The 25,955-nt window shown below is 33.2% G+C and overlaps 1 protein-coding gene across 1 annotated transcript in view; it reads right to left on the bottom strand.

Moving 5' to 3' along the window:
* Positions 1 to 24,788, bottom strand: part of LOC134842642 (tachykinin-like peptides receptor 86C) — a 96,061-nt gene extending 71,273 nt beyond the window's left edge. The window contains exons 1-2 of the mRNA XM_063859079.1: positions 24,625 to 24,788; positions 1,281 to 1,500 (exon numbers count right to left, since the gene is read on the bottom strand). Coding sequence (XP_063715149.1) covers positions 1,281 to 1,500; positions 24,625 to 24,776 — 372 coding nt within the window. The 5' untranslated portion in view covers positions 24,777 to 24,788. The remainder of the gene's footprint in view (positions 1 to 1,280; positions 1,501 to 24,624) is intronic.
* Between the last annotated feature and the right edge of the window lie 1,167 nt (positions 24,789 to 25,955).

The raw sequence follows: 25,955 nt of genomic DNA, 5'->3' as shown, positions 1-25,955 counted from the left end.
AATTAAGGTTCACTCTGTTTTGAACCCGCTTTATTTCACCATTTATGTGTCCCGGTTGTTGAGTACTTCTACTCTTTGGAAAATCTTTTGGTCAATATTAATTGATTAAACATTTTGTATCGTATGGTAAATTAATTCAAACTTCAAAGCAAGAATAATCAATTAATTAAAACGACCAGTAAACTCATTTCGGCCTTTTTTGAGTTTTTTGGACAGAATTTGCGTTACAAAATCATCCTAATTGTCAGTTTTTCACATCGAGTTTTTTGAAAAAGACAGAAAGAACACTCAAAAATCGATTGTTTTGAGTTAATTTTTTTTTTTAATTATACGTGCTCAAATAAATGAAAAGTCTAGCTTTTTTCTTTTTGTAACATCTGCGGTTTTTTAAAATAATTGTTTAGTTCACATTGCTCGATTGTTATGAGCATTGACATACGGACTAATTAGCCATGAAAAACATATTTGGTTTCCATCGGTAACCTTGTGAAACCCTTTGTTACACTAGAGAACGAATACTTTATGAGAGGTGGATGTAAGATAAAAAAAAGAACGAAAAATCGGTATCAGACGTCAAAATGGGCCAGCTTAAGTTGATTTATTGTTCCGACTTTCGATACGAAAGTAACCGAATATTTGTGCTCGGGGTGGGTTTTTTTTTTCTTCAGACAAATTTCGACTTTTTAACGGAACTTTTTTATATCATTCAAAAGGTGTTGTTTTCCTGAGCTCAAATTTAAAAAGATATTTCACCTTTGATCATTTTTCATAAAGTTATGGGGGTTTAAAGATTGCCATTTTGGCCAATTTGGGACAATTAACGCGCGATGTATTTCGCGCTATTAACGCGTAAGCCGAGAGTTAATCCGTCTTAAAATCGTTCCAAATTGGTTGAAAGAAGCTTATTTGCCATAATTGATTTGTTACAAGGAGCGAAATCTATCCTTTTGTACTTTAAGTGGCGTGTGGGGGGATGAATTTCATGAAATATTTCAAATTTTAGAAAAAAAAATTTCTATTTGTTTTTTCTTACATTGAATTTTTTAATGTTATTACTGCTCCATAAAACCTTAAAAGGCAGTCGGAACATTCAGGGCTTCGCCCTGGTACGAGCAGTCTTGTTTCTTTTAGATTCGTTGACCTAGAAGGATATTGCCAACATTTGCCTTGGCATTAAATATACTTTGAACTAGTTTAAGCTTGAAGATTTTTCAAAATCAGAATATTCACACCTTCAAAAAGTAAGCTAAGAACAATATATGTTGACAACATATGTGCACCTTCTGGTTCCTGGCGCTGTGCGTCTGTCCGAGTACTGTAGTGTTAGACACCACTCGGGTGCTCTCAATCAGTCGTCTGGTGATGGCCGCATAGCACACAGTCATGCAGATGAGGGGCACCACATATGATGTCACGAGGGTGAACAGGTCCACGTAGTAGTGGTATCGCAAGTCTTGGTAGCACAGAGTGCGAAGGATCTCACTCTCGTCACAAGGGTTCCTAAAACACATTAGGAGAAACATGTTTCTTTGTATTATAATTATTTTCTATTATTTTAACAACGCTTTTTCTCAAATAAAATTCTGAAATCATTCAAGATGCAAATTTTCCCTACTCTAATGAACATGCAAAATTTAAAAAACTAGAAAAACAGTGGATTTTCAATATGCATTTTGCAAAATAAATCAAAGTATTGACATTAAGTTAATTTTCGCTTTTATTTTGCAAGCAAATTATAGAAAAGTTTTATCAAAACAACTTTCACACGTCCAAAACCAATTGTATGAAGTTAAGCGTCTTCGAAGGACATGCAAAAAATTTGAAAAAGCGCAAACACATATTAAACAAGGATAGCCAGTTGCTGTGCTAGTAGCACAGAATAATCCACGCAACACATGTAATGAGAGAACTACACAAACGCTTAGAAAATTAACGACTTAGGTTTAACGAAAAACTGTTGTTTTCAAAAACTGACGAACAATTATTAAGAGGAAAAACTTTTTTCAAATTTTTTGTGAAATTTTTTGTTAGCAAGAAAATATTAAATGAAGCTTCCACAACTGGTTTTCGATTTAGTAAAAAAAAAAGTTTTCTCAATCTGAACAAAATTTTTTTAAATATAACGAATAAAAATTGGTCGATTTCTTCGCTCGAATTTACTCTAAAACTCAAAACGATCAAAAACAAATGAATTTTTAAATTTATTCTCAGAAGTTTCACTAGAGTACCTACGCCGAAAATGAAACAAAGAGTAATATGTTGTAAAAAACCAGCATCATAGAGGAAAGCGTGCAAACCACTATTATCAATTGAAAGCCTTTTCAGTTTTGTTCGTTAAAAACATTCAGTAAAAGAATTGGCAAAACAGATTTACAATTTACTTTAGAATAGTCTTTTTTAGGGTGCGATACACTGAACTTGATTTAAAAATTTTTTTTTATCAGTTTAATATTCTTTAATTGTTGTTCCGACTTTCGATACGAAAGTAACGGAATATTTGTGCTCGGGGTAGCTTTTTTTTTCTTCAGACAAATTTCGACTTTTTAACTAGCCATTTTTGACGGGATTTTTTTAATATCATTCGAGAGCTATTGTTGTCCTGAGCTTATATTTGAAAAGATATTTCACCTGTGATCATTTTTCGTGAAGTTATGAGGGTTTAAAGATTGCCATTTTGGCCATTTTGACCAATTTGGGACAATTAACGCGCGATATAATTCGCGCTATTAACGCGTAAGCGGAGATTCAATCCGTCTTAGAAATCGTTCCAAATTAGTTGGAAGAAGCTTATTTGCCATAATTGATTTGTTACAAGGAGCAAAATCTATACTTTTGTAATTTATATGGCGTGTGGGGGAATGATTTTCATAAAAAATTTCAAATTTTAGAAAAATTTTTTTTATTTTTATTACATTTTATTAAACATTAAAAGGTAGTCGGAACATTCAGGGCTTCGCCCTGATACGAGCAGTCTTGTTAATTTTAAAATTCACTTTCAGTTCCATCTTCTTCTTCTTTCCAGTTCATTTGTTTCATTTGCTCTCAATATCTTTCCCGTTTTTCAAACCGAAAATAAACTTAAATTTTCCTTAAATTTTCACAACCTAATGATGGGAAAATGATCTCATTCAGTTTTCAAAGATTCAAATCTAATATTAAAGTATTAATACTATTTTTTGTGGATAAATTTTTTTCCACTTCATTTTAGTCCATAAGATATTTGTTATTGCGAGCACAAAAGGAAATCAATTCTAACAAAATGTTCAAAAAATGTTTTTGTTTGTCAAATTTCTATTTTCAGACTCATAAACACTTCACTTGACGTTAATTAACAATTGTTTATTAGTTTAGTAATCTAAAATTTATTAATTTTTGAAGTAGAATTTTAAATTTATTCTTCCGCGCCTCACAACTATTGATTTCAACCACTGCATTTACAATTTTGTGAAATATAGTTATGCAAAATTCAGTTGCTTGCTTGTTTCATCTTTGCCTGAGTGCCTCAAAGTTTCATTGAAAACAAATTGAACTAAAACATTTACAAAATTTATGTTTAACTCAACCGAGGAAAAGTAATTAATGCCACAGAAATGCTTCTCTATATCAAACCGGCGTAAAAATTATTGTTTTTTTTTGCAATTATTTTAATAAAATGAGTTATAATAAAACGAAATTTGATAAAAACGAATTTGATAAGAAATTTTCTGCAGTTCTTTTCAAGTTTCATTGGGAACTTTTTGTAGCTTGCGGACCAGGACATAGTTTTTGTTACAAAGGCTGCTGTACACTTAGAAAGTAAAAGCTACGTCAAAAGTGAAAGACGCAAATGATTCTAGGTTCTTTCAAATGAATTTTGTTAAACTAAACCATGTCTTTCACAAAAACGTTCGAATCTTTTTCTTTTATTAGATGCATTTCAAATTCAATGAAAAGATTATTGATCTGGTAAACTGTATAAAGTAAGTAAAAGTTTTAGGAAAAAATTCTAAGCTGTTTGTAGAGTATAAAGTGGTGTTTTTGCTCCTGACAACTTGAGGTCAAGTTGATTGCCTTAATTCAGTTTAGAGTGTTTCAATTTGACAATTACGCTTCAAAAATACGAAATATGTCGCGCAATAATTATTCAAGTTCAAATTATAGCAAGACTGCTTGTATCAGGTCAAATCCTTGAACGTTTTGACCGCCTTTTGAGGTCTATTGAGCAGTAATAACAAGAAAAACTTAAATGTAATAAAATATAATTAAAACTTTTGAGAAAAAAACTTTTAGATTTTTTGTAAGAACATCACCCCACACGCCATATTAAGTTCAAAGTGGTAGGTTTTGCTCCTTTTAACAAATCAATGATGTCATATAAGCTTCCTTGAACCAATTTGGTACGATTTCTAAGACGGAGTAAATCTCTGCTTACGCGTTAATAGCGCGAACTATATCGCGCGTTATTTTTCCCAAATTGGCAATAATGGCAACGTTTAAGCCCTCATTACTCTACGAAAGATGCTCACAGGTAAAATAGCTTTTCAAACTCAAGCTCAGGACAACAATAGTTTTTGAATGATATAAAAAATTCCTTCAAACAGGCTAGTTAAAAAGTCGAAATTTGTCTGAAGAAAAGAAACACCCCGAGCACAAACATTCCGTTACTTTCGTTACGAAAGTCAGAACAACAAGACTGCTTGTATCAAGACAAAGCTCTCAAGGCTACCGCTGCATTTAATGGTCTATAGCGCAGTAATAACATAAAAAATTTTTAAATTTTTTTTTAATTTGAGGTTTTTTGTAAAAATCTTCGCCCCACACGATTTTGCTTCTAGTTTCAAACCAACTATGGCAAATAAGTTTCCTTCAACCAATTTGGAACGATAGCTAAGACGGATTAAATCTCCGCTGACGCGTTAATAACGCGAATTATATCGCCCGTTAATTTTTGCAAATTTGCCGTAATGGCAATCTTTACATTCCCATAACTTTACGAAAAATGATCACAGGTAAAATATCTTTTCAAATTTAAGCTCAAAACAACAATACCTTTTGAGTGATATTTAAGAGTTCTGTCAAAATGGCTAGTCAAAATGGCAAAAATTCCGTTACTTTCGTTAGGAATGTTGGAACAACAAGACTGCTCGTATCAACCCGAAGCCCTGAATGCTCTCACTGCCTTAACATGAAAAAATAAAATTAAAAAAAGAAAAAACAAAAAGATCTCAGACAATTTTTTAAACGTTTTTGAAAAAATTTGAAGACGATAAAAAAAATTTGCTCGATGAAAAAAATTTATTGGCCGGAATGTGATAGAAATTTTGATGATAGAATTTAAAGCTATGAACATTTGCTATCTGTGACAGGATGAAACATTTTCTCTAGCTTAGTTTCAGAGAATGTCAAAATCAGTCAAAGAATGCAAACTAAATTTATGTGAACCAAAGAATTTTCATTTTCATTCACCCATTGCTTTTGAATGTGCCTTGACTTCTTCGTTCTTGGTAAGGTATGTTATTTTGTCGATCTTATTTGCATTATATTGTTATATTTACATATTTTCAGACAGTTTATGAACCATTGAATAAATTAGCAAGGACAAAAAAAATTGACGCCTGATTAAGTTCAAAATTCAATCGCGCTTTCATTTGATAACTAGGATTTAATGTACATTTTTTTTAAAAGTTATAAAAGAAGTAGTTTGATTTCCATTTTCATTTCTTATTACCTAAGTCACATTAACATAAAAACTTGAGCGAAAAGAGCGTTTTTGTCCGTCTAAATTTGATTTAGAAAAAAATGTATGCAAATTTGATGTTCTTGGTACAGATTATGAATACTTAATGTAAAAATGAAGCCGGTTCCGATACCAATAGAGTAGAAACTTTGACCACAAAAAAGATAAGAGAAACTTTTTTATCAAACTGTTTTAATTTTTGTTTGTGGTGTGATGAGAGGACCTGAACGAAAATCTAGAACTTAGGCGTGTTGACACTAATACTAGCAGGCATATTCGACTAGACTACCGTTATTTTCGAATTTGAATTAAAAATTTAATTAAAAAAAAAACAACTAAAAAGTTTTCTTGAAACTTTTCAAATTTTTTTCTTAATTGTTTAAAAATGTTTACTCCTAGCGCTAGAAAAACTTTGAATCAACCCGCCACATCTTGTTTTCTTGCTTCATTTACTCGAAAAAAGTTTAAACTGCTTTTTCTCGTTACTGAGAGAATTTTTTTGGAAATTTTAAAAAAATCTTTCAGAAATGAAAAGCTTTTATTTGACATAAAACTTAAAATTTTTCGACTATCAGACCGTTTTAAACACAGACAGAAATAAAACTGATATCGCGTTTACCAATCTTTCCTCAGAACTATAGAGGCTAAGAACAGTAAAAATGACCAAGATATGGTATTAGACTAAGAAAGCGTACAAAAAGGTGATACATTGACATCAGAAACTACCATGTGAATGTACAGAACGCTTAGTTAGACTGATCTTATCTGGTGGCACCAAAAAAGGGCAGAAATATCTCAAATTACTATTTTAAATTTTGAAAATTTTGGAAACTGAAGTTCCTCGTCTTAATACAATGCTGATTTTTTTTGGTTTTGGCTTAAAATTAGACAAAAAGCGGAGAAAACAAAAGTTGCTTAGATTTTCATCTGAATTAATGTGGTGCAGTTTTCTCTCCGAAATTCTCAACCAAAACTTTATCCCAAAAATGGTTCATTTTGGATTTTTTCAACTAATCAAAAATTACGCTGAAACCACTTTGAAAATTGATAAGAAATTTATATCACAAGATGCCTCTTACACAGCCCAACAAAGTTATAGAAGGGTTAAATCTCCAAAAACCTGTATAAGGGGAAAAAATTTTGCTTGATAGCCAAGAAATGTGATTTTTATTATACAAAACCAAAATTTTTGTTTAAAAGCAAACAATTTTTAAACAATTTACTCAAACTTTTGGAGGTTTACCTTTTCTAGAATTTTGTTTGGCTGTGTAAGAGGCTTCTTGTGTTATATATTTATATATTTCTCATCAATTAACATTATAGTTTCAGCGTAATTTTTGATTAATTGAAAGAAGCCAAAATGGAGTAGAATTTTGGTTGAGAATTTTGGAGAAAAAATTGCATCATATTAATTTTGATGAAGCACTGTATATCTAGAGAGTTTACTTGTTAATTTAGAGAAATTAAATTTTGGTTCGTTTTTTCAAAATAAAAACGTTTTTGCAAAATCAATGACAAATAAAACATAAGTTTTTCTGGAAAATTAGAAACAAAACTGAGATAAGAATTTTGTGAAATTGATGTTTTAAACAACCATCTCCACATAAGGGTAAAATTTTTCCCGAAACATCAACACAATGAGTTTATACAAATACAGATGTCATTCTGCTGATGTCAAACCTATTCTATCATGCACGATCTGATTAATCCCAATTCGCAGATTTCTACAGAATCTTGAGTTTTTGAACCGTTTTTTCAAAATCATCTAGGCTTCCTCCGGATCTTATAAAATTGAAAATTTTCATCTCAAATTAAAAATCAATCATTCTTGAGAAGTGTTTGAAGACCCATTGGTATCGATTTACACTCCAAGCTTCACGAACTAAACATTTTTTCAATCTAAACTAAATAATTTAGACAAATAATAACGATTCTTTAGTCAATGCTCATTTTACTCTTATCGTTTTTTTGGCCGCGGATGAAAAACAAATCAAATCTGGTAAGTCTTGAAGTAGTATCGAGTGAACAACACCTACACTAATTAGACTTGGTTCTAGTAGACTTGTTCCTACACCAATGGTAGACTTGGTCCTACACTTGGTCCTATCTTTGGTTGTGATTAGACATAGTCCTAGCTTGATTCTAGGCTTGATTATAAGTAATTAGACTTGTTAGACCTGTAGATTGAATCCTTATTCCCTAACCCTTGGTCACTCTATCAATACTTCTAGGTAAGACAGAAAAAAAAACTCAAAATAAGGAATTCAAGCCACGTGGGAAATTTCTAACCGCTCTGAAGAACAAGTCCACAATCACCCCGAATTCCCATTTTTTGAACTATTTAGATCAACCAGTTAAACAAATTACTGATCACCGAATAGCTATAAAACTGCTTTGAACACCAACTGAAATATAAACAAAACCGCTGAGTCATTTAGAGGACAACTTTAAACCAGTTGAACCCTTGCTCAGTTACCAGGAAAATTTATCGCGATTTCAGATATAGCGCAGCGATTACCATCCATGGTTCAGTCTATGATCAGGGTCACTTTATCAGGGCTAAATCACCGCTGAGTTAGCGCTAAATTTTCAAGTCCGAGTCAGACATAAATCATTCATGAATCAGGGATGGATTTTCATTGCAATAACCCTCAAATTCTATGAATGAGGTATAACTCATTCTTGAAAAACTCCTGATTAACCATTTTGAGTAAAATTCAGTCAAAGATTGAGGAAAGTCACAAATACATCAGAACATAAAATCATCCGCAAAGATAGCCACGTGAAAATATGTGCTTAAATTGCAGCAATATGTACAAAGTTTTTGATTGTTTTTGGTTCTTCGATCCAGTCTTTTTTTTAAAGTTTTTCAGAACCAGTTTTTTAAAAGGCCGCGGGGAGTCTATGTTAGAAAAAAAATTTAAAATCTTTTTTTTTGTTTGTTTCGCAGGTTCCTTTATTGGGCTACATGACTGTTTGTCCCAGTGACATCATAATCATATAATATGAAGTTCTACATCTGCATGAATTTATTTCTATACGTATAAAACGAAAACAAAAAAAACCTTTGCTTTGCCAAAAGCGCCCCTGCTTGACGCCACAAAGGAATAACAAAAATAGCAAAACTATTAGCTGATTTTTTCTTACATTGACCCCGAATTTTAGAAAGATATAAGTTATGTGATGCTTATGTTATGTGATGAACTGAGTAAAGTTTCAAGCACGGCGAAAATAAAAAAAATTTAATGATTTCAATGATCCTTCTTTTGCATTCAAGGGCATGTGTTTCAGCAAATTGGAATGCTTTCTATGAAAATTAAATGACATTGAAAAAATAATTTATAGGGAGCTTGTTATAGGGTAGGGTGTGGAACTCCTTCCTTGAAGACCGCGGCAAAAAGAATCATTTAATGTGCTTTTTCTATACAATCTTTGTTAATATTTTATATTGGTGGAAATTTTTGACTATCTTGGAAAAAAATTATAGAGTCGGATTTAATGGATTTTTAATTGATTGCAACCCTCAAAAATAGGAAGTCACTGTAATTGAATCCTACCCAAAATGATTGCTTTTCTTTTAATCAGTTGTGATTGATTTGAAATCCATCTTTAAAAAAAATGAATAGCAAACCGTTTAAAAAATTGTTCTCGGCGTGTTTTTTCTCCATTTGACTAGTTTTCTCTCACTCCAACATTAATGGCTTTCAGTATTAATGGTTTCAGAAAAAATACTGATATTCTTTTACAAATAATTTTTGGAAATCATCATCCCTCATACTCAAATTTAATAGCGCAAATTGGTAAAAAGTAGCCTCAAATCGAACTCTATAACTTCATGCAAAATAACCTGAGCTCAATAAAATGATACCTAAGATGGTGTGAAAAGATTCCGTCAAAATTCCCTGAAATTGTTCTGAAATAGAAAATCAAGGCTCGTAAATAGAGGCGAAGTCTGAGTTGTCCTAATGCCCTTTAATTGGCCTCGAATAGCCAAAAATTTAAGTAAAACAGTTTTTTGAACTTGTAGTTGTTTTTCCTCCCTCAGCAGACAATATCATAAAGTATGTTTTACAATTTGAGTTTTCTGATATATCCAAATCTTATATGAATTTTGTGACGAATTAGCTCGGCTCAATTCAATTTAGGGACAATTATCAGAGCAAAAATACTTTACTATGCTTAAACAAGACTGCTCGTATATCAGGGCAAAGCCCTGAGTGTTCCGATTAAGCCCCTTAACCTCTATCGAATAGTTTTTGGGGAAAAAAGTACTTTTGGACAATATCAAAGACCAAGTGTAAAAATTTGAGTCGTACGAAAATAATACGATCGATTAGCTATATCCTCAATTCAATTTGAAACGATTTTGTTGAGCGGGATAATTCACAACGCATAAAAAAATCGCGTTACACTTTCAACATTATGAATAAAATGTTCGAATTGCACATAAGTTAGTCCAGAGCATGGCCAAATTGGCAATTTTCAAACTAGAAGAACTTTCCAAAAAGTGATCGGAGGTAAAATATCTTTTTACATTTGATTTCAGAGGGTTCATATCTTCAACGGGAGCTAAAATTTTGTTGTTAACAATTGTTATTTTGATCGCCGAAAATAGACTGAAAAAAAATCCACACCGAGTATAAATATTCCGTTTTCTTCGAAAAGTGGAACAATAATTCTCGCTACGCTATCCGTGTTAGAGAGGAATTCAAAGCGAGCACAAACTAGTTTGAAAAACGGTAAGCCTTGTAAATTTCAAGCTTCTAGATAACTACCATTAAATATCACAGATAAAAATAGCTTCTTATGTTTGAAGTAAGGGAAAACCAATTTGAGAAAATGACGAATATTTGCTCCGATTCGTTTCAGTGCGCTTATTGATTTTCTCTTACTATCCATGCATGGTTCTGCTAGATCTTCGTAAAAGCAAAAATTATTTTAAAAAAAATAAACAGAACTACTTGTACATTCGGGGCAAAAACTTGAATGTTCCGACTGCCCTTTAACTTCTCTCAGATAGTTTTTGATGAAAGAAATATTGACAAATAATCATTATTGAGTTGAAGGAATCAAGTGCTAAAATCTCAGTCGTACAGCTGCTCGCATCACAGATATATAACTCACTGTGTTCGAAAAACGGAACAATAAGATAAGTTATTATATTACTCAGACTCTATCAAAAATCAACGGCCTGTTTGTACTAAAAAACTTTGATTCAGACAATTTCGATCAAATTTTTTAGTACTTATTATCATTCAAACATTCCTCTGATCAAAAGAGAACCTTAAATGAAAAACATTTAAAAAATCTAACTTCCCGAATGAAGTCTCAACAATTCATCAAAAACGCAATTAAACGAGAACCCAAACAACTACGGCTGCTACTCATTTCTTAAATATTGGAGCAAAATGTTTTTCAAAGTAGCAACCCTCAAAATTAGCCTTTCCCCGCTATCATAACTAGAATTTTTCAAAAAATTCAAAGGAACAATACCATTATTTTTGGATCTCAGCGCGCTGAGTGTTTTGTTTGCAGTTTGGCTGAGTCCTTAGTTACTTTTTTATTTCAACTGTAGACTAATTAAGTCAAAAGCTAATGGTGAAACTGACGACCTGAGGTCTTTTTCGAAAAAATATCTTGCAAAAAGTTTTGTCTCACGAAAGTTTATTCCAAAAATGTGAGTTTTTGCACCCTTTAAAGGAGTATGACCCTTATGAAAATAAAATTTAACTTAATTGCACTTATATTTGATTTGTATGGTTTTTTCACAATATCTACAGAACTAGAGAAAAGTGCACATGTAGAGGATAATTGTGATTCTAAAGTGACCAAATTAGCAAACGGCAATCTTATAAAACCTGGAAAAAAGAACGCAAGTTTAACTTCTATGAACTCGGAGCCTTGATGTTTTTCAGCAGGAACAAAAAAGTATCAAAAAACGAAATGAGTAAAACTTGACCTGGAAAAAAGCCTGTTTAACACAACTACTTTCTCCTGATCGAAACTGCTTCTGGTAAAATTTTTGCGAAATTGATCAAGTTGAGAGAAAAAAATACTTTTGACGCAACAACCCTGCCATAAAATCAGTCCAAACAGTTTTTGTGCGCAAAGCGTTTCGTTGAATTTTCGCGGAAACATCTCGAAGGCATGATTAATTATCATTTGTCATTGTGCTTCTCGATTTTAAACGAGAACCTGAAAAACTACGGCTGCTACTCTTTTCTTAAATATTGGAGCAACAATCAATTTTTCAAACATTGCAAAAAAATGGTAAATCGTTTCGATTTATAATCGAAATTACATCATACTATTTTACCACAAATTTATCAGGTCTCGAACTTAACTTAACTTAAAGTGCTTTCTTCGGGCAAATGTATGTGTTTGTGTTTCGCGGAGTTATCAATACTTTGCTTCGATCAAGAAGAATTGGAAACGTTTATTTGCAAAAAAAAAAATCGCAAATATTTGAACTGACCCATTTAAAGGAGTTACGAGCCTGATCATTGCTGCTGGCAAACTTTAAAGTTAGACCTTTTGACCTTGAATGCATTCAAAAACATCTCACTTGTCATTTCAGCACTTCAGAGTTTTCGTCATCTGCAGTTAATAAAATGTCACTCAAAATTTGTTTGACCAATATTGGAAAAGTTCTGTGAGCTATTTTACAACCCCTAAATACAAACGGGAACCCATGATTAGATTCATTACTTTCGAATCAATTGCTAGTTTGGCGTTCCGAAGATACTTTCTTGGCCGTGCCTTTTGTCAAATTATCAGATTTTAGTTCAAAAGTAGGGACTTTGACCGCGAGTGTTTTTTTTACTAATCAGGCCAATTTCAAAGTAGCCTCATTTGTATGTAAAGTAATCAGATTAGAAAGAAGGTCGTATTATTAGGCGGGTGCTAGATAGAGATATGCAAATTTAATCAATCTTTTCAATGGATGGGTTCAGTTTCTTCTGAATCGTTTCTCCAGTCTAGAGGGCTTATTAACATTTTATTTTCAATCGAGGTCAGGAAGAGCTAAATAAATCAAAAATGTAAAGTCAATAATTTTGTTCAAATAAATTTCTCCAAAAATGAATGAGGGCAGTTCTAAATAGGAGCTAAAAGACTATCATAATTTGTATGGCTATGTTATACAATAAACATTGAATTAACCCAAATCATTTTTCACAGAAAGGGGAGGTATGTGAGAAATTTGTCTTTTTTAGGTCGACAACTGACAGAGTTATGAAAAAAATAATAAGATGTAGAAAAAATTTTGCGCCGCAGGCAAAGCTGTTTTAAAAAAGTGCCAAAACAATTTTGGAGCGTCGGTGTATATTAGCAACCAAGGCAGAAAAAAATTAAAGTTAGTTGACAGAAAATCGCTATCACAAAACAGTACCACATGGGAAGCGACCTTTTGGGTGCTCAGAGGGTCAAATACGTGAAAAATGCGTCTCCTTCCCCCCTCGGTATTCCAATTTCTGCATATGAAGGATTCTGTTTTTTCATTGACTAGAAAAAATAGACCCTTGCAAATAAAAAAGCAAAACAATAAAAAAACACAACAGAAAGCAATATTTAGTACGTAGTTTGGGCATTTAATTTGGGTAAAAAAACTGATCTTCAGACATTTCTAAGATCGCCTTTTTGTTATTTTGATTTACACTTTTATGGCTCTAACACCCATGCAAAAAAATCAATTTTTCGGCCTTGTTCCATAAACCTACATTTTAACACTGTTCTCCATTATTTACCTTTCCCGTATTTAATTCCCTGGACAATCCTTAATGGTTTGTTTAATCTTGACCCAAAGAAATCTGGGCATAAACTAAATTGATGAGATGGGTACCGTTAAATTGATTACCTTTATCACACGGCATGAAAAACCGCACAGACTGATGGTATTTTTAATCACTTGCAGTAGCCTTCGGCAGGGCAGTTAGGATTGAAAATCAGTCGAGCTGTACTTTGACTGAGCGGAAAGATGTCTGTTTTGATATTGCCTTATATCATCGTTGTTTATGCATGATGCTCTGATTGATTTCAGCAGACCTGAGGATTTTTTGCAAAACTACAAAAACAATTGGCAATGGTTAATGGAAAAGTGCTGGCCGTCTATTTTGGGATCAATTCGTTCTTTTGCGGCTATCAGCTTTCACTCATAAAATGGACCTGCGTTCCCGATCAAGTTCAATTTTTGATGGGCTTTTCCAACTGTTTTTTTTGCAATTTCTATCCTATGATTTGACAATGGAGATGCCACTCGACAGGCTGATGCCATTTTGGTATTCTCCCAAGCCGAACTTTATTCTAAACGTACATTTTCGTAGAATGTATGGTTATAAGTTTTAGCTTGAAACAAAATTATTATTATTTATGATAGTGATAGCAAAAATAAATATCAGCAGAGGCAAGGAAATTGAGTCGACACAAAATTAAGTTCTAAGGAAACTCATATAAAATTCACCAAATTGCGAAAATTTTTTGAAAAAGACTTAAAAAAAATTAACTTTAGCATATTACGAACGCTTGTTTTCATGCGCTAATATTGATTACGAGTATGTTTGAACTGGTTAATCTGTTTTTTTTACTGGAAAAACTAATTGTTCTGCCAAGTATTATATTTAAAAAGAGTATTAATTTTAAAAAATTTCGAGTATTAATTCAAAAAGGTCTTGGCATAGAACTTTAAAACAAGCCATTCATTAAAATAAATATAGGCTAAAATTTTCACAGACTTTTGTCTGGAATTCTCAACTGTTTAGACTCGATTATCCGTCAATTAGATTGTCGGTCTCCGGGAAGATGAGTTTAGATGTAATTCAAACGAGGCTTAAATCCAAGTTCATCTGAATCAGCATTAAACACTGATTCAGGCGCATTGTATCGGTCATATCGAATGCAGCAGAGCAGTTCTTTGCTTCTTATCAATTATTGTTCCGACTTTCGATACGAAAGTAACGGAATATTTGTGCTCGGGTGGGTTTTTTTTTCTTCAGGCAAATTTCGACTTTTTAACTAGCCATTTTTGACGGAATTTTTTTATATCATTCAAAAGGTATTGTTGTCCTGGGCTCAAATTTGAAAAAATATTTCACCTGTAATCATTTTTCGTAAAGTTACGGGGGCTTAAAGATTGCCATTTTGGTCAATTTGGGACAATTAACGCGCGATACATTTCGCGCTATTAACGCGTAAGCGGAGAGTTAATCCGTCTTAGAAATCGTTCCAAATTGGTTAAAAGAAGCTTGTTTGCCAAAATTGGTATGTTACAAGGAGCGAAATCTATCCTTTTGTACTTTATATGGCGTGTGGGGGGATGATTTTCATAAAAAATTTCAAATTTTAGAAAAAATTTTTCATTTTGTTTTATTTAATTGAATTTTTTAATGTAATTACTGCTCCATAAACCTTAAAGGGCAGTCGGAACATTCAGAGCTTCGCCCTGATACGAGCAGTCTTGTCTTTTTTTTCATTCTTGTCTCTTTTTTCAGAAGTTAGCTCAATTTAAAGTATAACGAGAAGAATGAGTGCCATTATTAGAGCAAACTGCTGCTCATTTTTGGAGCTCATGAATGCAAAAAAAAAATCGTTTCCAAAAAGGACTAAACATAGAGCTCATACGCAACTTTTACCAAAATAATCATGGTGAAAGTTTAAAAAAAGGATATAGAATTGATTGTAAAGAGCCATCGCAGAAAATTAACCCTCATAATTGGGGTGGGGGGGGGGGGGGCTTGCTTGAAATATTAATAACTTTTAGCTAACTGTTTGAAGCAACTTGAAAAGTTTCAAAGTTTCATCTTTTGAATTAACATTCGTTTTTTTGCAAACTGATTCAATCTATCAAAACAAATTGAAACACTTCAACACTTTAAATGTGCAGTTCTTTTGAGTAACTTCTCGGACCACTTAAAATGGGAAGGAGTTTTGTATTGGGAAGTGTTTTAGTTTTTTTTTCTACTTTTTGCTTTCCACGCAATACCACAAATAATCGTCGGAAGGGTTCGAATGATATTAAAGATTTCCAAAAGCATTCCTGCAGTGCAGAGGAAAATTGGCTTAAAACTCCTGATTTTCTAATTTCGAGCGAATAAAGCGAGCCAGCAGGCCTTTAATACCCAAATAGGACGTAAATTCTTTGTTTAACCCCAAGAAGTTTTTTTTTAGTCTTTAAAAATTTTTTAGCGTTTTTTTTGAAATCAGAACAATCAAATAAAATACACAAAAAAATGCAAAACTTTTTTTAAATATTTTTTCATTTTCCGATTAAATTTTGACTAAACCGTTGCCAGATATACTTATTCTACTCTTATTATTGAATATATTTATTTTTTGGATTTCATAAATCTCCTTTTCTGGACGAATAAAATTGGAATACTTTTTTATGACTTAAGCAAGCTGGTATAAACAAAATGCGACGTAGCAGGATGTTTTAAAAAAACTTTTAAAATTATATCTTGTAACACCAAAGTTATCAAAATCCCACAACCAACGTTTATATCAAATAGTTCCCAAAAAAGAACCAAGCTTGCCTCAAAAAGTTAGTCTTATTAAGAAAAAATGCGAGGTTTGCAACCCGAAAATATCAGATTTGAAAAAAAAAATACCTAACAAAGATCAAACTAAAATATGATGCGAATAACAATCAAAGCGATCTGCTCAGAGACCATTTCAACAACTTTCATCTTTTCTACACAAATATTTGATCACATTTACAATCCAAAGAACCCATACAGCAGCCCTTTTGAGAAAATTTTTCTTTTTTTCAATTGATGTCAAGTCATATTAAAATTATTATTCTTGGTTTGAATTTGACTTGATAGTTTTTTTTGCAAAAAAAGCAGAAGATGAATCAGTAATAATCAAAAAAATATATCTAAAATGCAATGGGTTGATATAGTGGCATCCAAAACAGACGCAAAGAATCTTGAAAGTTTCTTGTTTGTCTTGATAAATACATTTGGCCTGAACAAAAGCTACACAAACGTAAAAATCTATGATTTACGGCAATCGGGTTTCTCATCTAATGTGAGAACAAAACGATGCGTCACTAGCAATTCTTGCAGAATTGAAAAAAAATTGACTGATGTATTTATGACCCAAGCCTTCATTACTTGTTTGATTGTCTTGGTACTCGTTCAGCCAGTCCAATTGCTCGTAGATGGTAGATGGGAAATTGATTTTGCTTATTCCATGAGGTTTGCACAAGTCTTTGAAATCAACGCTAACAACTTTGGGTCCATTGTTGGACACTAGAGTTCTTACTTTCAAGTCTGTCGAATACAGATGGCAGGCATTTCAGCAACACCAGAGTAGTTCTATCGTTAGTAAAGAAAACTTCGATCAAACCACTTCTGTGTCAAAAACGACCAAGAAGTTTCCTTGCTCTTTGATTTGTGCCTAGATTATATGAAGTTAATCACATACGTCTGCTTCAAGCTCATTGAACACTGTTATTCCGAGTGAATTTTTGTTGTTCTGGAAAATTTACCTTCTAGTGAAAGGTCGTTCCACATCTTGTGATATGCCAGGCCGACACATAACGATTCGTAAAAAAAATTGGTTGTCAGTCTCCCAGGATTTGTTTTGTGAGTACTGTTCATGCTTTGCCTTCTAAATATTGATAGTATGAAGGGCACATCAACTCGATAGATTTTGCCTTCTCTTTTAGTCGTGGCTTAAACTTTCGTCTTGAAGTGTGATTAAACTTCTGATAAAGGTCTTCAGTCATTTCTATTTATACGTTTGAAGACGTCTTGAAACCTCTGTTAAGCTTGGGGAGTTTTTCAAAATGATCGTTTAAAGGTCTTAGAAGAATAAATTGTTTTGGAAATTATTTTAAAAATTCAGTTTGAAATTGATGAGAGTGATTATTTATTTGAGAAAATTTTTGATTGACGCATTTTGACAGCTGTTTAAATTCAAACTGATATAAGAAAGACATCAAAAGTTATAAGAACTTCAATATATCAGGTAATATCGTAGATTTTTTCTCTTTTAATTTTAAATAAAGTTTTAATTTGGATGAATTCTAATATCATCACACGAAAAGCGGACACAATCGATGGACGCATAAGAATGGTTCACCCTTCATTTTGATAATTTTGAAATCTTCTAGAAACTTGCTATTAAATAATCAAATATATATTTTAGTCGTTCTGGCCACAAAAATAAACTAAAGTCCAACTCTCATAACTTTCCCAAGATGCCTTCGGCACCAACAGACACAAAAAATGAAGAGCAAGCGCAAAACAACGCAACTCTAAAAAAGTGCCTTACCCTAAAGCGGCATCAGTCGACCCTGCTTGTAGGTCAATCAACTTACCTTTAAAATATTAAACACCATTTAAGAACATTGGGAGCGATTTTCACCTACTTTTGTTTGTGTTGTCTTTTTTCAGTTTAATCGAAAAAAAATTATTATTAAAACAATACTCAAACAATATTCAATTTTAAATTGAATGAAGATAAACACAGTATTCTTAGAAAAAGGACTTAGTTTGCCACATTTACGTAAAACAAAATTTTTAATCCAATTAAGTATCAATGTTATTGAATAGGTCAAAAACAAAAGATGTTTTAAATTGACTAATCCGCCCCTGGGTATTATCAAATGATTCAACCAACTTCAATAAAAAACTGAGTCACTTTTATTTTTGGACAGTCCAATTAACAGAACATTATGATGCAATATCTGACCCCTTAGGGTTTTTCGGAGCCAATTGATGTTAATAAGCAGCAATTGGAAAGTTTTCTTCGTATCTCAATACCGAAATAAATCCATTGAAACTAAACACCAATTCCTGTTTATGAGATTCAAAACGTACCATTATTTGATAAAAAAAATTTGCCATCTCTCCATGAATCTGCACAAAGTTTTGAAATTTGGACCAACTTCTTATTGCCAATGAGTGCCAAAACTTCTGGGATAAAAATATAGTTATGTAAGAAAACTGACAATCCTAGAAATTTCTTTGGTCAAAAACAGTACTTTATGGGTTAGCTGGATTTAATGACTTATTGATCTACGTGTGATGAAATGAGTAATGAATTTTCATGTCAGCCCACATCAAAATGAACAGCTTTGACGGATGCAGAGCGTTTTCGATCTATGAAACAAACTTGGGTTGTTACTTTGATCAGAGCAACCATGAAGCAGCAAAATGAACTTTGGTAGCTACAAAATATGCTCAAATGTCACGGTTTCGATTTTCAGTATAAAACTGTAAAAAGAAAAAGATAGAATTTCGCAATTCATAATGCATCAGAGGAACTTAAGCTAGGTCTTAACTAATTACCTTAAATTGGGAAATAATTATGAAACAATTATTTCATTTGGTCTTCTAAATTTTATAATACAAAGCCTGCATTTCGGCACTTGTGATATCATGGCAAGTGAAGAGTTTCCAGTCTTTGGTCACAATCAAGAGTCCACCCTTATATGACGCTACACTTTCAATTCCAGTTGCGAATTGGAATTGAAGATCAATTATCACTTCCGATTTATCATTTAGACTGTTTGTAGGTAGTTCAGTGATATCTGTTTCAATTCTGAGCACCTGTAAGTTCTGACACTCAACACACCAGCTTCCAAGAAGCAGTCTGCGTTTTGTGTATCCACTGAATCCGAACTCATGAAAAAAACCACATCCGAATTTGCCTTTGTGTGTATTGGTTTCAATCTTATCACAATTCACGGGGCAGTTTCCAAAATCTGTTTCTTGAGAATTGGATATCGCATAAAGGAAAAGAGAGTTTTTCGAGATACATGCTATAATGGGTGAACCCCACTGGCAGCCAGATGCGCTTGCAAAACTGAATGAATATGGTTCCTCTGGGTAGAGTTTTGATGCGCATAGATGAACAGTACCAACGTTAAGCGAGGTGTTATACGAGCATTTAGGTGGGAATTTAGTGTCAGGAGGGCTTTGACTGAGTTGCTCGAATTGAACAAACTGGTAAGTTGTCTTCCAGGAACCAGTAGTTTGACAACTCATAATCACCATTGGGTACGATTCACGAAAATCAAAATAAGCTAGAGATTTCTCGGCTCTGAGAACCTGAGAACTATCGTATTGTTGGTTGAAATTATATACAAGATTCCCACCACAAAAATAACTTATTTCATTGAAGCTTGGAATGAATTTGAATTTAAAATGCTGGTTTTCTGGTTGCGATTTGTGATAAGAATAACTTGATTCACACGTTGTCATACAGAATTTGGAAATCTGATACCCCTCGGCTTTTGGAATAGCGACAGAAAAATACTGAGTACAAGACGCTAACAGTAAATTTCCGCTGTTTCCAATTATTTTTGTCTCATGAAATGGATCAATTATCGTGTGGGCATTCAGTTTTGATATTGTGATCTTTTCATATTTGAAATGCTTCAAAAACTCTTGCAAGTATTGAGCTATATCGTTCTGCAGCTGCTTGCGATTCCTAACAATGTTTGAGTGAAAGTTTTCAATCGATCCCGCTGCTAAATAGAATACTCCATACTTTTGTTCTTGTCCTAGTTTTTGAATCAGCGAAGTTACTTGTTTGTCAGATAAGAGCCCCGCAGCGGTTAAGGGAGAGGAAGATAAAACTTCTCGAGCGGCACTTTGTGATTTTCCTATCTCGTTCAAAAGCGATTCCCATTTGCTCGACGCACTTGATAGCAATCGTTTTTGCTCTTTCTGAAACTCTTTCACGAATTTTAATTCTGGTTGCACCAATTGTATAGCCCCTGAGCATATATCTTGAAGCATGTCATTGATGTAATCAACACTATAAATATCGGTGACAGCTGCAAATTTCGTTTCTGTAGCTTTGCATTTTTCTAATACGGTAACAGTTTGTTTATCGACACGACAGAGTTGCTCCAGCGCCTTTTGGGTCTCATAAATGGGGAACGAAATTGCGTCCTCATCTTCAATAACATCCGAGAAATCGTGTGCCTTGTGATGATTCAAACAACATTTCAGGCAAATCATTTTCAGATCACAGGTAGAGCAGATAAAGTTTTCGATTCTTTTATGCTTTTTACAGATACCGGAATACCTTTCTGGTCGGTAACTTCATCTGAATTTCGGATATGCACGGCTATGCAATCGAGGCAAAAATATTTGGTAGTGTTTTCGGGGTCTTCTTTTTCACCGCAAGTCTTGCAGATAAATTTTGTTTTGCAGTCACTCAAACTTGCTCTGCATCTTTTTTCATGGCATAAAACTGGATTTTGACTTTCAAGTTTAGATTCAGATTCTTTTATTGGCCTTCCCGGATTCTTTTGTTCTCTTGTGGATTGAGTTTGTTTTTCGGAACATAACAAGGAAGCCTGGGATTTTATGTCCATTTTTTATGCGAAAAGCAGAATTGAAGTTTCGAAGAAGTTGAAGTGTTCTCGAATTAGTACAGAAACTATAATGAAAACCCAAAAAATCTAGGATTTTACGCCTCCTAAATTCTGCTCAATCAGATGCAGCGTTACTTCGGCCTTTTACAACCCAGGTCGCTATCTGAGTAATAATATTGAGTTATACACAGACAGATAGATAAATATCAAGACAACTTAGGTTTACAGGTGAGCCTTGAAAGCTAATGAACAAATATTTTTGTCGTATTTTAATGAGTATGGCGTGTACTAACACACATGAAGCACAATTTGATGATAAATAAGGTGAGCCAAAGGCGCTCAGTTTTGGGGCGAAAACGTTTGTTGAGACCGGATATGGTTTCCACTAAGCTAAAATGAAGGTTTCGAATATTCTCACAAGAAATTAAATGTTTAAATGAGCATTTCATGCGTGCTGAAAAAAGTCGAATGAGCACAAGAACAAAGCTTACCCGGGTTGAGCTCACATTAAAAATTAGCGATTAAAAGTGAAAAAAAAACAGCAATCGTCATCGATGAATTATCGATGTTCATTGCCACAATAGCAAATTTTATCGATAAATATCGCTAATTTGGCTTATTTTCAGCAATGAAACAGCAATAAAAAGCCTATCAAAATGAGAAAAAACAGCGCTTTACATTTGTAGACCTGTATGCTACTTCTGCGCTATCAACCCTTAATGACACTTAAGCTAAAGAGCTTATCTTCTATAACCCTCATTTAAAAGCTACTAGAATGAGTTAAAATTTCTCAAGTTTTTGCGATGATTTTCTACGGAATCAATACTGAAATAGCTCTGAAAAATCGCAAGTTTATCTATGCAGCAAACTCTGAATTATACATGAATCAGCGCTGGAAAATAGCGATCACTGGGACACTACAGAAAAAGCGATAATTAACGGTGGGACTTCAACCCGGGTATAGACGAGACAATTAAATATGCTCCCTGTAATAAAGCATCAAAACATCAAATGTTTCAAGTTTTTTTTTGTTTCAGGCTGAGACCCTTTGCTGGCTCCAACAGATGGTTTTGGCTCTTTTCCAGTTTTCCCTTTCAAAATACTGAATTTTATGTTTGTTTTACGTGTTGTTACGGCTAAATGCGTGATGTTACGCTGTTATGTATGACGAACAAATCTGTTCACAGTTGAAGATTTGTTCACCATGCCAAATTTCATTGCAATATGACAACGTTAATTAAGCTTTTCAAAATTGAATTTGAAAGGGGGGGACTGTAAAAGAGCCATGGTTTTGTTTTTATGATCAGAGCATGATCAGAAACAACCCGCACTCAGTAAAAAGAAAAAAGAATAGATTATAATGGATTTTGATTGTCAGTCTCCATAAATTTCAAAAAGTAACGACTATAATCGACTAAAATGGATTATAATGTTACTATTTTTCGAAACAAAAAAAAACACTATAATCTTTAAAATCGATTATAATCGATAACTTTTTGAATTTTTTTTGGAAGTTTTATTGAATTGTAATCCTTTTCGCTCCTTTTCATTTTATTTTGTTTTGTGTTTTTTTTTTCAGTTGGTATCTTTTCTTACTGTTTGTTTTCTTACTGTTTATTGTGTACTGATTTTCTATTTCTTACTGATTTTCACTATGATTTCATGCAGAATAGCTAAATTGTAATGCATTATAAATGATTTTCTATAGAAATAAGGATCATAATCTTTTATATAGATTAAAATAGGTTACAAGAGATTGTGAAAGATTATAAAAGATTTTCGGAAAAATTATAATCAACTATAATTGATTATCATTTATTAAAATTTCACCCAAAATGTTATCATTATAATGAATCATGAACCGTTTAAACATCTAAAATTGGCTATTTTCCAATTCCCCCCATATTTGGATTTTTTTTTTGCAAAACCTATTTGCAGTCTGTAGTGAAATCAATGCATTGAAATTTTGCATGTTTAACAGTCTGTTTGTTTTTCACCATTTTTAAAAAATTTATTGTATGCTGTAAAATCCTAAATTTATTCGTAGGACCTCTTTAATCAACAATAAAATTAAAAGTGGTGAAAATATTGTCAAGTAGCGTCAAATAAAACTGGTAGGGCGACAATTTGTGGCAAGCAACAATTTGTGACAAGCGACAGCTTGTAACAACTCATTGACAAGTAGCATACTCGCTCGGCTTCTCTCCGCTGCACCAGGCACGAGAGGAATACTGCGTGTGAATCTGTGATCCTTGCCCAACCTACTGTTACAAATTGTCGCTTGTAACGAATTGTTGTCTGTTAAGAATTGTCGCCTGTTACTTATTGTCTCCTCACGAATAAAGATGTTAGTTGTGAGTTTATATTCTCATTGTTGCATTAAAAATTATGAAATTAACAATAGCAAATTACATAACCTGTGGTGAAAAGGTACTCCAATTATGATTGATAGGTGCGATAGTCGAAGAGCTGATTTTTCTTCCTTATGACCACTTCATACTAGCAGAAATAAGTGTATAGTACCCTTCTCTAGTTACGGGACATAGATTTTGCAGGTTTTTGATTTCAACGAGCAAATGAATATAAGTTTTCTCCACCTTTTTGTTGTTTTCTCTGCAGCTATTTAAGATATAGGGTTTAAAATCTAACACATGCTAGATAAAACTAATTGATCGGACTTAGCTGGACTAAACGTTCGGAAAATCTCGTTCCGAATGCAGAATTTAGCCAGTATCTCATAATTATGCTATGATTGTTTTTGATTTGGAAACATCCTCGCAAAAATACAAGGAATTTGAATCTGCTTCCAACATCAGCTTTCAACATAACTAATTTGAGACAACTAATTCGAAATCCTTATATTTTGTGCGAGGATGTTTCCAAAGCAAGAAGGCCTCTAAAATAGTTATGAAATGCTGGCTAATTTACAAATTCGAAACAAATTTTTCAAACTTTGGCCGAACTAAATGTTTAAATTAATTTTATCTGGCATGTGTCAAAATTTGAGCCCTAAACTTAAGATAATTGCAGAGGAAACGACAAAAACGTGAAGAAAAACTTCGTTCATCTTCTAGTTGAAAAAAAAGTTGCAAATTTTATGCCCCGTGGCCATAAAACCGGGATGAATAAATGCGTCCGTTGGAAGTAATTTAAACTTGGGCAATTGATGCTGCACTAATCTGTGATTTTTCTGAATAACGCCAGAGCAAAGGAGTTGATTTAGTTTAGCTAATTCTCGTTTTCATTCAATTTTCAAAAATCTGGTTCAATCTCAAAGTATACTTCTCAGTAACTGTAAAAAAAGTTTGGGACTGAAAGCGATAACCATAATAACATGAAGATCTGTATTTGAGGAGGGGGTTGAGATTAGTACAAAAAAGAAGCATAATCAGCTGATTGAAACGAAAGTTGTGAGGAGCAGCAAAAACTCTTTACAAATTTTGATACGTTCCCCCAAGGATTAAAAAAATTAATTGGCCCACATTGAAGTCAACGCCACAAATTACATCAAAATAGTTTCATAATGTTCTAGAATACTTTCAGAATGTTCTAGAACTCTAGAATCTTCATGATGTACCTAATGTGTGTGATGTGTGAGATGATGGTGGGTGGGAGGGCGGACGAGAAGGAGAGAAGCCAGATGAGGAGAAGCCACCACTTGAGGGTGACTCTCTTGAACAGCATGGAGAAGGGTGTCACCACTGCCACATATCTGTCCAGTGCTATCATCAGCAAACTGTACACACTACAACACAAAAAACACAATGCAACACAGATCAACTCTAAAAAGTCCGCTAAACCAACAAAGTTTTTTGCATAGCGGCCAATTTTTGAACATTTTGACTATCATTTAACCTTACATAAAAAGTGTTAATTTTTTTTTGAACCAATTGAAGTTTCAAGTCATCAAGTAAGATATTCGTCAAGTAACGAAATATTTGAGCTGATCAGCTTGCCTCCATTCATTTCAGAAAACTTATTTGGATTGATTCGCAACTAAAGCGCTGGGCATGATTCATGAGTGATATAATACACGCATTGATTAAAATCCAAATAGCCCAAGCTGGCAACTTTTTCTTTCTTATTGTTCCGACTTTCGATACGAAAGTAACGGAATATTTGTGCTCGGGGTGGGTTTTTTTTCTTCTGACAAATTTCGACTTGTTAACTAGCCATTTTTGACGGATTTTTTCAAATATCATTCAAAAGGTATTGTTGTCCTGAGCTCAAGTTTGAAAAGATATTTTACTTGTGAACATTTTTCGTAAGGTTATGGGGGTTTAAAGATTGCCATTTTGGTCAATTTGGTACAATTAGCCTGCGATATATTTGGCGCTATTATGCGTAAGCGGAGAGTTAATCCGTCTTAAAATCGTTCCAAATTAGTTAAAAGAAGCTTATTTGCCATAATTGATTTATTACAAGGAGCTAAATCTATCTTTTTATACTTTATTTGGAGTGTGGGGGAATGGTTTTCATAAAAAGATTTCAATTTTTAGAAAAAAAATTGATTTTATTTAATTACATTAAATTTTTTAATGTTATTACTGCTCCATAAAACCCTAAAAGGTAGTCGGAACATTCAGGGCTTCGCCCTGATACGAGCAGTCTTATTTTCTTGAATGCGTAGATCTAATATCTTCGATATGCAATGAAAAATACAAAAAATACAATTTTGTGAGTCAAAACAACGCGTTCATCAACCGACCTTTTAAACACAACATTGCCAAAACTGAAATATTTTCAACTGAGCCGAAAAACGATGTAATTTGGTACTGTTAAGAACATTTTATTTAAAAAAAAACGCAAAAGTATCCGCCGCATTCTCGTCAACAAGATGCGAGCTAGCCAGCAATGTGTAGGGTTCTTTATAGAAATTAGAGCCGGTTATCACCGCGAAGCAGCTGG

The sequence above is a fragment of the Symsagittifera roscoffensis genome, chromosome 3 (assembly GCF_963678635.1).
Source record: "Symsagittifera roscoffensis chromosome 3, txSymRosc1.1, whole genome shotgun sequence".
NCBI lineage: Eukaryota > Metazoa > Xenacoelomorpha > Acoela > Convolutidae > Symsagittifera > Symsagittifera roscoffensis.
The sequence above is the reverse complement of the archived record's forward strand: the minus strand, read 5'-3'. Positions and strand labels throughout refer to the sequence as shown.